General features: G+C 43.6%; 1 protein-coding gene across 1 annotated transcript in view; it reads right to left on the bottom strand.

The window, feature by feature from the left end:
- Positions 1-714: 714 nt before the first annotated feature.
- The window catches only part of LOC120527669 (putative methyltransferase NSUN7), a 252,158-nt gene continuing 238,836 nt past the window's right edge, over positions 715-14,036 (bottom strand). Inside the window, exon 12 of the mRNA XM_039751333.1 lies at positions 715-2,154. Within this exon, the coding sequence (XP_039607267.1) occupies positions 2,074-2,154 (81 nt within the window). The 3' untranslated portion in view covers positions 715-2,073. The remainder of the gene's footprint in view (positions 2,155-14,036) is intronic.

Here is a 14,036-nt window from a genome sequence, read left to right as displayed (position 1 = left end):
GGTGTTCTTAGGCAGATGTGTTGATTTGGGCGTTTCGAGTACTGAAATCAGCACCTCCCATGGCTCTTTGTTATCAGCTCTCTTAACGGCAGTCCTTTTGACATAGTGTGGTACACTGTTAACTTCAAAGGCATATTTTGTAGTTCATATTTTCATGAATATACAGTAGCTGCTGTAACAAAGGCGCTATATAGGTGCCTGACCCGACACAGATGGACACAGAGGCACGTATAAAAAACACAAAGACTTTATTTTTTCTTCTGCTGTGGGACACATCTTCCCCATGCCACACAGCCCAAACACAGTCCCCAAAACACAAGCACAAAACAGTTCTCTTCCTTCCTTTACCACCACTCCTCCTCAAGCCTCGTCTCCTTCCTCCCAACTCAGGCTCCCCAAGTGGTGGTGGCTGGGCCCTTTTATAGCCCACCTGGAAGCGTTCCAGGTGATTAACCACCTGGTCCTAATTGCACTTCTGGGTGGGGCTGAAGACTCGTCCAGTCGGGCTGTGGGAAGCAGACAGCCCCCCCCTAGCGGCCACCCCGGGCCCCAACCAAGCTGTGGAGGACTCCATCTCCCATGGAGCCCTGTGGGTGGTTGGGGAATCACCGTCGGCCAGGGAGGCTGCCACCAAGCGTCCCGGGGGAGATACTGGACTGCCCATGGCAGCTCCCCCGGAACATAAGCAGCAGAGGCATCCCTGCTGGGCATGGGACCCGGCTGTCCTTCACACTGCCAATTCTTTCAAGCTTACTCTGACTCCTACACTATCGTTGTAATAGTAAACAACAGAGAATACACAAAGCACCTGTGACAACATGTCTTTCAAGTTTACCATTTGTCCTTTGATGCAGTCAAAATGTATAATCTGATGCTACAGAAAGGTTTTTCCCCTTGCATTAGGTTATGGCTATTTTTATTTTTTAAACTATGCAATGTGCTCTCTGCACTTGACACATATTCATATGTCTAATAGTGTTTTCTGAGGAAACTCCTTGACTGCAGACAGTTCATCGTAAACAGAAGCTTGCTGTCTGTCAGACCAGGTTAATGACAGCACCTCTGATCATTACAGTTCAAAACCACCAGCCCTACTTTGAACGTTGCCTTGTTAGGCGTTGTATTGGTTTAGAAATACGACACCCAGTGAGCCATCTAATTGTTCCCACCCAGTTTTAAGCAAAATTCAGTCACGGTTGTCTCCAGGTGTATATATTATACGTGTGCACTGAGACTAGTAAGAAACAACCATATGCATAAGATGGCAGGTGTACACACTTGGGCTCACACATGCAGAAAACCCAACACACAACATTGAATATACTGTTAAATGCAAATAACATCACAAAATAAAGTAAAAAATAAATGCAGGCATAATAACTCAAGAATGTTTGTTTTGTTGAGCAAAGCGTTTTTGGCAGCAAATATGCTGTACTCACTAGTGAACTTATTCACAGAATATTTTCCAGGAAATCCACCATGTGGCCAACTTATTTTTTCCCAGGGCCCCATGATGCTTTGTGAGGACAGTGTGAAATCACAGAACTATAATAGTCATACGCAGGACATTGCATGCATACTGAAAGTGAGTATATAAGGAAAATTATTGTCGTTAATATAGTACTCCATCCATTATCGAACCCGCTATATCCTAACTATAGGGTTACGGGACTCTGCTCGAGCCAATCCCAGCCAACATAGGGCGCAAAGCAGGAACAAACTCCGGGCGGGGCACTAGCCCACCGCAGTAATATAGTACTCTTCAAGAACAAATGTCACAAAGTGTTTTACAAACAGTCGTTTCAGACACTAACACAAAAATCGAGTTAATATATTCAAACTAGGAATAAAATGCATAGTGTAAGTATTGACCATGCAGGTAGACAACTCTGAGAAGCCAAGAGAAGTTGGGCTGACACCATAGTAGACCCATTTCATAACAACTGAAAAGACAGCCACAAACAAAAAAAGCATTAACTGCCTGATCTTTCTGGTAGTGGTTAGTAGTAGGAGTTCTGTCCTCTGGAATAGTTAATTTGGCATCTGATGACACCTTCCAGGAATGAGTTGGCTTTATATTCTGGGAAATGGGAGGGACAGGGTTTCTCGGGCAGTGGAATGGGTCAGTCGTCCCTCTTGGGTGCTTTTTTTTGGCTGTGGAGGAGGAAGGAGAAGATAAGGTTAGCGTCAGTGCCACATCTTGATCTGGGCTGGTATTGCTTACTTCGACAGAGTCTGTAAGATGAGTCCCAGACAGGCATGCGTGACAATAGACATACACAAAAGTGAGCTTAAAAAATAGAAACACCCAATAAAACTTAATAACACAAAAAAACGAGCTTGATCAAATTAAGACCAGGAAAAAAAGCATAAACATAATGCTGTCACAAAACCGAATTTGAACAGATTAAAACCAGGGAAAAAATTCAGAGACCTGCATAAGAAAACACAATAAAATTATACAAAGGTGAGCTTGAATTTTCAGATTTTTAAAAATGTCCACCATGTCCACTGTTCTCACATCTACTGGGTGAGAGTTCCACAATTTAGGGGCCACAGCCTCAAAGGCACAGTCTTCTTTAGTCTTCGATCCTGTGTGCGGCACTGTGGTGTAGCGGGTCCACGGCTATGAAAGATTGGTGGCTTTTTAAACAATCCATTCATCATGTCAGTCTCCATGGGCGCAATCATGCAGCCGTGGGGAGTTGATGGAGTAATTGGGGCGAGTCACACCTGCATGTGAGGGTGCGATCGTTCGCAATTGCTTAATCGGCTTCCTGCGGTGTGCGATTGAGGCACTGCACCAACGGAGCTGTATATGGACAGGCAGGCATAAAGAGGAGGGGAACAGCAAGGAAAGTAACTGAAAGGAAAGAGGCTTGGAGAGCGAGAGTAGCATTGGGGGGAAAAGGAAGAGGATGAGCCAGCCAGCCAGCATGAATGAGGGAGGTCAGCGCGGTTCGGGGTCCCGAATAGAGCGAAGGATCGGCACTCAAGTGACAGATTGTGCCCACTGAATGGAAGAGTGGGTTTGATTGTGGAGGAGTCCACTGTAGGGATCTGTGGGACAACTATGAGTGTGAGAAAGAAGACGGGAGGACAGCCAACCCCAAGTGGTCTGACAGGCGCCAATGGAGGCAGCCAAGACAGGTTCAGGGGTCAGTAGTGTGAGGACTGTGGCGGCTGAAGTCTCTCCAATTGAGCATGCCTGTGGTGAGCTGGAGAGACTGGGAAGGAGCTGAGCTTGGCTGGTGTGACCCCAGTGTCTGCTACAGCATTTCAATCTTGTTTTAGCCTTGTTTTAAACATCTGGATTTTACCTTTTTTTGTTTGGATTATTTATTGACATTTTGATGCACTGTACTTTTATTTGGACAGTTTTGTTCGTTTTTGTAATAAAGGCACTTCTGCACATTTGCTCCTTTCCCCTTGCTTCATTGTGGTGTCCTCATTGTCCAGCTCATCCAGTTACATTACTGATGGTGTCGGGTTTAAGAGGCTCCCAAAAAGGAAGTGGGAGCAGTGAGTAGAACCTGCATTGTCACAGGGACAGCTAACACACCCTGATCAGAAGACGTCAAAGACCTGGAGGTGATATAAGGCTGCAGTAGCTCAGTAAATTGGGTACGAGTTTGACCATGTAGGGCTCTGAAAGTGAGAACCACAATTTTCAAATGAACTCTGAACTTCATGGGAAACCAGTGTAAAACAAATCAGGATGGGTGTGATGTGAAATCTATTTGATGATCTAATCAGGAGCCTGTGTGGTATTTGGTGAGCTGCTTCAGGCATGTGTGATGTAAGGATGTAATCAGTACTCCGGCCTTCCACCTTTCATGTGTTTCAAAAGGCACAGATTTTCTTCATTTGAATGGTATATTAGCTGACCACATTAAGAATATGAATACTGCCCCCAGATATTTAATACTGGTCCCTGTGCGCTGGTAGTGCAGTGCCGCATGGCTAATTTGCAGTCATAATCAGTAACATGCTGAAGTTACCATCCAAAACAAGCCTTATAGGAACCCTCTTCTATGAAAGAAAATATGTGCGGCCTTGTGAAATAATACTTAAAATAAAGATTGATTACGGTTTCAATCTTCTTCATGAAAGAAAACAGAAAGACGCCTACCCCGTGCCCAGAGCCGTGACATCAAACAATTGAATGAGCTGTCGTAAGGTACCACTTCTTCATATGTCCAAGACTGGAACACTGTGAGCTCAATGAGATTGTATATATTGTACATATTGTAAAATAGAAGACAAAACAAGATAATATGTTGGGGCACCTCGAAGGCAAACCCCATATTATTGATAGGAAAAAAAAATAACAAATATTGATAAGGTCTTTTCAGACTGGAGTCAAAAATCAAAATGGAGTCCCTTAAAAAGAAGTTAGAAAGGACTGGGAGGGTCCAGGAAACCATGACCCAGAAGTGACATCATTGGGATGGCCAGTCATCTGATCTATAAGAGAGAAATGAGGAGAAGCATTAGGCAATAGCGCCAGTCCTTGACTTGGGGTGGAATTACCATTAAATAAGCCTTCAAGATGTCTCCCAAGCACATGTGTGTAACAATATACAGTATACACATTGTAAGGAGAGAAGGCACAAAGAAAGTGTTTTGAGGAACCTTGAAGGCCAACCCTATATATTGTAAAACACAAAAGACATGCATTTTTGTTAAGTGTTTTTTTAGATTTCTAATCGAACTGTCCAAGATGGCACCTTTGCAGGTATGAGTCATGTTTTAAAGCATTCTGGGAGTTGGGCTGGCCGTCATAGGTGGAATTGTGTGAATCTTCCTTTCTGCAAAGTGGAGATGAGAAGACAGAATGTTATTGGATAGAGCCACCTCATGTCTCAGAGGAGAATTACATTCACATAAGCTGTTCCCAAAGCACACATGACAGTACCCCGACCTAAGCCCTGACCCGCCTGATCAGACAACCAGAGCCATGAGGTCATGGACATGAGACAATGCATCGGCGTTGGCACAGAGAGTACCCAGACAATGTAGGACATTGAACTGGAAAGGCTGCAGGTCCAGAAACCATCTGGTCACATGGGGATTCGAGTCCTTGTGCAAGACCATTCGCTATAAAGATAGATAGATAGATAGATAGATACTTTATTAATCCCAAGGGGAAATTCACATAATCCAGCAGCAGTATACTGATACAAAGAAACAATATTAAATTAAATAGTAATAAAAATGAAAAGAATTAAAATAAAATTAATGTTCGCATTTACTCCCCCGGGTGGAATTGAAGAGTCGCATAGTGTGGGGGAGGAACGATCACCTCAGTCTGTCAGTGGAGCAGGACAGTGACAAAAGTCTGTCACTGAAGCTACTCCTCTGTCTGGAGATGACACTGTTAAGTGGATGCAGTGGATTATTCATGATTGACAGGAGTTTGCTTAGTGCCTGTCTCTCTGCCACAGATGTTAAACTGTCCAACTTTACTCTTACAATAGAGCCTGCCTTCTTAACAAGTTTGTCCAGGAGTGAGGCGTCTTTCATCTTTATGCTGCCACCCCAGCACACCACTGCGTAGAAGAGGGCACTCGCCACAACCGTCTGGTAGAACATCTGCAGCATCTTATTTCAGATGTTGAAGGACGACAACCTTCTCAGAAAGTATAGTCTGCTTTGACCTTTCTTACATAGAGCATCAGTATTCATCACAGGGTCCATGAGGGGCCTGGGCCTCCTAAAATCCACCACCAGCTCCTTTGTCTTGCTGGTGTTAAGGTGTAAGTGGTTTGAGTCGCACCATTTAACAAAGTCTTTGATTAACTTTCTGTACTCCTCCTCCTGCCCACTCCTGATGCAGCCCACAATAGCAGTGTCATCAGCGAACTTTTGTATGTGGCAGGACTCCGAGTCATATTGGAAGTCTGATGTATATAGATTGAACAGGACCGGAGAAAGTACAGTCCCTTGCAGCGCCCCTGTATTGCTGCACACAATGTCAGACCTGCAGTTCCCAAGACGCACATATTGAGGTCTGTCTGTAAGATAGTCCACAATCCATGCCACCAGGTGTGAGTCTACTCCCATCTCAGTCAGCTTATCTCTAAGGAGCAGAGGTTGGATGGTGTTGAAGGCACTAGAGAAGTCCAAAAACATAATTCTTACAGCACCACTGCCTCTGTCCAGGTGGGAGAGGGATCGGTGAAGCATATAGATGATGGCATCCTCCGCTCCCACCTTCTCCTGGTATGCGAACTGCAGAGGGTCGAGGGCATGGCGGACCTGTGGCCTCAGGTGGCATGGTTCATCCGTCACCAGCATGAATTTGTGTCTGAAAAGGTAATGCCTGAGCTGGTTACTAGCCCTTGTAATCACCAGGATGACCCAGTAATTTCTGACTCAGATACATAATGGGCTGTTCAACACCATTGGTGCTTTGGCTCAACAAAGCACCCAAACCTGTGTCTGAAGCATCAGTCTGCAAAAAAAAAGGAGAGAAAAGTCAGGAGTTATTAATATTGGTGCAGAAACAGGGTCCATTTTTAAGTCACTAAATGCGGCTTCTGTTTTTTCATCCTATGCCAGTAAACTAAGAGCTTGTTACTTTGTCAAGTCTGTTAGATGGGCAGCCCTCTTGGAGAAACAGAGTACAAACTGGCAATAGTAACCTGCTATTCCTAAGAACCTTGGACCTGCCTCTTATTCTTCAGATGGGACCAGTTTGTTATGGCTTCAACTTTGGAACATTGTGTTTGTGCCCACCAAGTAGCTCAAATATTTTGCCTCTGTTAATTCAAAGTAATATTTTTTTAAATTTATTCTTAGCCCGGCCTTTCTTAGTGTCAGGAGCACTGCATGTACCTGCTGTGTATGATCCTGCCATGCTCTGGAATAGATGACAATGATATCTGATCTCAATTTCAACTTCTGTCATTTGGCTTCCGGGAGACGATATGGGCGTTCTCTGATTAACTATAACAATGTTATGCTCAATCAGAGAGGTTCTTCTGGGTCTCTCATTTTCCACTCCTGGGATGGATGTGCTCTAATCGTTGTTGGGGGATCAGATCTGAGCCAAAATTAAGGGTGGTGAATGTGAAGAAGGAGCGTGGTTGAGTGCAGTGGGGATCAGGCTGCCTTTCCTTCCACGGCTTCAACAAGTTTATATGAAATACTTGCTCGGCAGGTCATCTATTTGGTTGTTTAACCCAATAGTCGACCGAGCCCTTCCTCCTTTATTTTGTACGGGTCCTGCCAATGTGCCAATAATTTAGGGTGGGAAGTGGGTATGAGTACCATCATGCAGTTCCTTGGGGCGGAACTCTCTGAGAGTTGAGCCCTGGTTCTCTTTATATTGAGCCTGAGCTGATTGGGCACATTCAGTGTTTTCTTTTATGATAGGTCAAATCTGCACAATATATTCAAGAATATTTGTAGCTGGGTTGGCCTCCTCTTCCCATCCCTCTTTATGATATCCAGAATATGAGTTATTGCCCATATAATAATTCAAAAGGGAAGAGCCAGTGGAGGCTTGAGGAACCTCTCGGTAGGCAAATAGTATGAGTGAAATTAACTGATCATAGTTTCTTCCATCCTTTCTGACCACCTTGTGAAGCATCTGCTTACGCATCTGATTTAACTGCTCCACTAAACCATCAATGCTTAATATGAAGTAATTTGGACACTTCCTTGAACGTTTTCAAGAGAAATAGTGTCTTTTGTTCTCTTAGGACTTCTCTGGGGATGCTGACTCGCGTGAAGATCCTAACAATTTCCCGTGCAATGTTTTTAGAGTTCAACTCTCTCTGTGAGATGACTTCCGCATTCAGGGTAGCATAATCAATGATGACCAATATATATTTATGACCTCTAGTTTAGGATTCAAAGGGCCCAACAATATTCACCCCGAGTCCCTCAAAAGGCATATCAATGAGCGGGACAGGAACTTGAGGAGCACGGTCATTCTGAGGAAGCTGTCGCAACTGACAATCCGGACATGAAACACAAAAGCAATGGATCTCCTCATTGGTTCCTGGCTAATAGAATCAGAGCTTAGTCCTCTCTAAGGTTTTCTTGGTACCTAAGTGGACACCTAGGAGGTGGGTATATGCTCACTCGCAGACTTATCACCGGAAAATCATTGAAGCTTACCTCATCCGCATGCTCCACTACCCTGTATAATAGACAGTTTTGAGTCCCTGTGGCATAGGATAATTTGTGCGTTGGTTGATAATCAAAACAATCCCATTTAAAGCAGATTTAAAGGAATTAATGTTCCATTGCTATTGTTTAAAGGAGGCTGGCATTTGCCTAAACTGAAAATTTAAATTAAAACCTGGATCAGCAAGGACCTCATGAGGCGAAGCTACGTCCTGTATCATCAAGTCATTGGCCTCCTGACTGTGCCGGTGTGACGTCATTCTCATCCCACTGGGTAGCCATGTGATCCTGTTTGATTGCCGGGAGTATACATGCTGTGGGAACAGCTTGTGAGTGAGTTTCCCCATCAATAACTAGGCCTGGTGGTTTATGAGAGGTGGATTTTGTACTTTTGCTCCTACCTTCTGACAAGTCCCATCCTAGTATCACCTATATAGGGAGTGCTGTGCATGATAGCCTCCCATATCTTTTGAGTGAGAGACTTGTACATAAAATACATCAGGCTGATCTATACCATCCAGGCATACCCATTGACTACGGTTTACACTTGTCGTCCTGGACTTCCACTGTTGCAAAAGCGGGCAAAATATAAGTGTTACAGCTGCTCTGGGTTGAATGCCCACTCATGTCAAGCCCTGGCCTGTTAGTCCAAAGCAATCCTGTATCTCAGCAGCACCTCGGCTTTGAGTTTGTCATAATCACTTGCTACCTGCACATCGAGGTCACAATAGAAACACTGAGCTGGTCCCCAAAAGAACGGTGCCAGGATGTGCACCCACTCTGTGTGATCCCAGTGATGATGAGTTGCTGTTCTTTATATCAAAAGACATGTTTCTATATTGTCATCTGGATGGAGGGGTAACAATACTTGGGACAGTCACATTTGGAGTTTCCTCTTGAGAGTGATATGGGCTTGTCCACATAGCTCTGCCTCAATGAGCTGGGTCTTCTGTTGTCCCACCAGGAATTTTAAAGTCTAGATCTCCACTGGCATTGCCTGGATGATGGCTCTGACATCTTGCTGCTCTGTCATATTGAGAATCCTACAAGAATCCTGCTGACTACACCACATGTAATGAGACAAAGCACAAAGAAAGTGTTTTGGGGCACCTTTAAGGTCAACTCTGTATAATTGTCAGATGCAAAAGATGTAAAAAAAAAAAACAACTGTTAAGCACAAAAAGATTGAGTCTTTCTTAGACTTGTAATTGGACTGTCCAAGATGGCATCGTTGCCAGTTTTGAGGCATTCTGGGAGGAAGAGGTGAGTCCAGGTGGCATCTTAGGTGGAATTGTGTCAATCTTCCTTTCTGCAGAGGTGAGAGGACATTATTGTATAGCGCCACCTCATGTCATGGAGGAGAATTACAATCACATAAGGTCTTGAGCAGTATGCATATGACGATTTACAGTGGTGCCTCGTTCTTTGAATTTAGTTCGTTTCAGGAGGCTGTCTGAACTCGATTTTACCCATTACAAATAATGAAAAGTGAATTAAGCCATTCCCAGACCCAAAACAATACCCAATTCAATAAACTTAAGGTAAAAATAACACAACTAAATGCCCTAAATAATAGATTCAAATATAAAAACAATAAATAAAAAACCTAAATACTGTATAATATAATGAAAATTGCATGTGCTGTACCTTAGTGAAGAGCGGTGATGTCCTGTGTGGCTGGTGGAGAGGAAGAGAAAGGCTACTGTTTGGAAGGGGAGTCACCTTCCATCAGCACACCAAATATCTGTACTTCTGGTGTCCTCTCGTCCTTCTGCCTCTACTGGTTGAGGGCCGCCAGATCCTCCACAAGTGCACCGCTTTCATGCTTCACGGTAAGTTCCTTTGGACCTCAATCTTCAATACTACAGACTTGCTCTTAGACTTCGTTTCTACCACACTCTTCATGGATGCCGTGGTAATTAGATAGAGGTTATTTACAAAATGAAAATGTAATATGATCATTTGTCCGGCTTTTATGTAACAATAAACATCTTCATCTTGCTCATGGAGTAACTTTCAGCCCACACCTGAAGGTGTGTGACTCCAAATATGACAAGAGTGTGGCTGTGTGAGTGGTCCTCCGATATGCTGCCCGTCCACCCTGAATGTGGGTATCACAAAGTAGGTGGATGGATAGAACATGACACACTAATCTGTCCCCATATCCGGTCAGATTGTGCTTTTATTGTGCATATGGCAGGATAGTCACACTGGCAGCAGTCCTTCTTAGGTGCCATAAAGAGAATGGGTGAAATGTACCACCTCAGTGGGCTGTGTCTGTGATCAGAATTGTACTTTTCATATTAAGTAGTGGACAGACATACCATTTTCTGACACTAACACTAAAATTAATTTCGCAAGTGAGTTTACAATTGCAAAACACAAAACTGAGGAATATTTTGAGGTTTAGGTTTTCTTTTTTTTAAGTAGAAAACAAGCAATACTACTCCCTAAAGCCCTGCTCACACTCCCATGTTTACCAGTCTTCTTTATTGCAGCTTTGTAAAGCAGTATATCTGAAACATGCCGGCAAAGTCAATTCTGTTCCCATCACTGCATTGTGATTTTTAGAAATGCGACACGCTGCATATTTTCCACTTGAAGACCCACTAAGACACACCATCTTGTACATTACTGTGTTTTCTCTGCACACGGCTGCCCAACCACAGCTGTTACCTAATAAATGCCTTCGCCCTTGTCGAGGATTTGCACAGTTATGGAATTTTTGTTTTTTAATGTTTCTTCACTTGAGATTTTTATTTGAGGGTTTCTTGGTGCATCTACACATAAATAATCTGTTTTAGTTCATACATTTATGTTCTCCACCAAGCAATTAGCAAATAAAACACTGGAAATTGGAGTGGTCTTCATAAATTGAAGATATCTGGTCAACTGGAACAACTGTGACATGGACATTCGGCCCAACAAGCTTGTCCATTCTATTCACAGAGATTGTCCAAAATAACCTCAGACTGAGTTTTGAAAGTTCCTGAAATCCTACTCTCTACCACACTACTTGGTAGCTTATTTCATGTGTCTGTGGTTCTCTGTGTAAAGAAATTTCCCTTAGTAAGTTTCCAACTGTGTCCCCGTGTTCTTGATGAACTCATTTTAAAATACAAGTCTCGATCCACTGTACTAATTCCCTTCTTAATTTTAAACACTTCAATCATGTCACCTCTTAATCTTCTTTTGCTTAAACTGTAAAGGCGCAGCTCTTCTAATCTTAACTCATAATTCAACCCCTGTAGACCTGGAATCAGCCTAGTCGCTCTTCTCTGGACCTTTTCTAGTGCTGCTATGTCCTTTTTGTAGCCTGGAGACCAAAACTGCACACAGTACTCAAGATGAGGCCTCACCAGTGCATTATAAAGGTTGAGCATAACCTCCTTGGACTTGTACTCCACAGATCGTGCTATATAACCTAACATTCTGTTAGCCTTCTTAATGGCTTCTGAACACTGTTTGGAAGTTGATAGCTTGGAGTCCACTATGACTCCTAAATCCTTCTCATAAGGTGTACTCTCGATTTTCTGACCGCCCATTGTGTATTCAAACCTAACATTTTTACTTCCTATGTGTAATACTTTACAGTTACTGACATTAAATTACATCTGCCCAAGTCTGTATGCTGTCCAAATCTCTCTGTAATGATTCAACAGATTTGAGATTATCTGCCAATCCACCTAGTTTGGTATCATCTGCTAACTTAACCAGCTTGTTAATTTTATTCCTATCTAAATCATTTATATATATATCTAATATATAAAGCAGAGTCGATGTATGTATGTGTGTATGTATGTATGTTTGTTTGTCCATCCACCCATCCATTATCCAACCCGCTATATCCTAACACAGGGTCACGGGGGTCTGCTGGATCTAATGTCCGCCATACAAATCTGCACCGGGCGTCCGATCGCCACCAAACTGGGGATGGTGCTCCTTTGTGATCAGGCGGAGGTCAAGGGGTATGTTTGGTTGGGAAAAATGTTCATGGTGAAGTACAGGGCACCTTTTCACCGACACAACGTTCGGCACACGTCCCCATACTTATCATCGACAAGATGGCCGCATGTTGCAACAGATGTTCACGGCGATGCCATCTAGCGGCACCTTCTGTCCCTGTGCGTTGCTCTTTACCCATAAAACATGAACGACCCAGTGAACGTGACCAGCTGACACACCTGCGTTTCTGTATGTCACACTCCTACACGCACTGATAGTGTTGTATTTCTTTCACCAACGTCCATTATATGGCAGCACATTTGAACAGAGACTCGCCTTAAAAAGACATCATCCTTCCCCCACCTTTTTTCCCCACATGCAGCAGTGGTTGTATATAACTTCTCTCTGTAGTTACCATCGCCAGCATCCGTTAGATAGCATCACGGTTCAACACAGACGCTCCTTACAAACACAGCACCCCTCCCCAATATGGTTTCAGTGCTACTGTTTGTCACTGGCTTTCCGTATTTGTGGTGCTATTTGCTCGCTTTCTGACTCACAGTACGATTTCAGTGTTGCTCTTTCTCACTGACTGGTTCTATTTGTTCGCTTTCCGACATATTGTAAATAACGTAAATTCATCTCACTGTGGTGCTTATTCTGTACGTAATACCATGTAACACATTATAATTGTCCTGCTTTTCGCTAATATACCCAGTCCACCAAAAAAAAAAGACGTAGAATTGGAAGGTCCACTTCAGATGCCACAAGAAAATCTATTTCAAGGGCGACAGCAGACAGAATCCAGAGTGGAGGAACTTACAATAAAATGTCAATTAGAAAACTGTTCTATTTCTGTGTTCTGTTTCTTTCATTTGGGAAATTCACTGGTTATAGATTCCTGGGCAACGCCGGGTACTCCTGCTAGTTAAACATAAAATAAAGTGACCTCCCCAAACTATGGCCTGTGATGTTAGCACAGGTGACCCACACATTGTAACAAATGGGACAGCAGAATGGAGCAGGTGACACAGAACGATGAGGTAGAAGAATGAGGAACCTGGAGTGGGCAGATCAGAGACAAAGAGAGGAGAGGAACAAACACTGGAGGGTGAAATGAAAACAGGAGTGTGGCAAGGTTTACTAACAGCCAAAGAGTAATCACTTGGGGTCCTGCAACTCTCCATTTCACAAAGACAGGCTGGTCATGAACTCAGGGTCTCCCAGCAGCCCATCCAGGTCCCCCAGGTGGTCTTGTGAAATCTGCAGCTCAGAGATTGTCATATACCACAGCAGCAGGCACTCTGTTGCTAAGCCATGCTGCCCCCCTCTTCACAGTACTACCATTGTACTTTATAATAGGAAGGCCCAATTCCACGTTGTCTTAGTTCCACTAGCTCCTCACAAAGCATTTCTTGTAAATGAATAACTTTTACAGCCCCTGTGACTGAAACTGCTGATGTGCCCATTAAGCAGTCACCATGAAGATGGCTTGCACCGTCAGCCCACACTTAACACTCCTCAGGATCAAAGCGAGCCGATGAAATGTTTAGCATGCACTGGGGAGTCTCCAGTGCCATCGCTTCACGCACAGGGCTATTGATTTTGGGTGCCAGTGATTTGTCAGTCGCCTCTGTCCTTTGAATGAGATGTAGTTCAGATCTGCTGGCTGAAACGCAGCATCACAAATAAGCAGCCTTTCAAAAGAACGGCCCGGAGAGACTGCAGACATTATTCTGTCTGTTATAGTCTTCCGACCTCATGTTTTTTTTCCTATTCCCTTTACTGTTAGCATTATAATAAAAATGTGTTGGCTTCTTGCAGCATTCCTGCGTTTTGATTTCTCACATAATGGCAAACATCCTGCATTTCCTGTCCCAGCCGCTTTCCTTGCTGCATTTTCTCTGCCTCTCGATGATCCACAGTTGATTTTATTTTGCCTTAAGTGCAGA

The sequence above is a fragment of the Polypterus senegalus genome, chromosome 4, assembly GCF_016835505.1.
Source record: "Polypterus senegalus isolate Bchr_013 chromosome 4, ASM1683550v1, whole genome shotgun sequence".
Lineage (NCBI taxonomy): Eukaryota > Metazoa > Chordata > Cladistia > Polypteriformes > Polypteridae > Polypterus > Polypterus senegalus.
The sequence above is the reverse complement of the archived record's forward strand: the minus strand, read 5'-3'. Positions and strand labels throughout refer to the sequence as shown.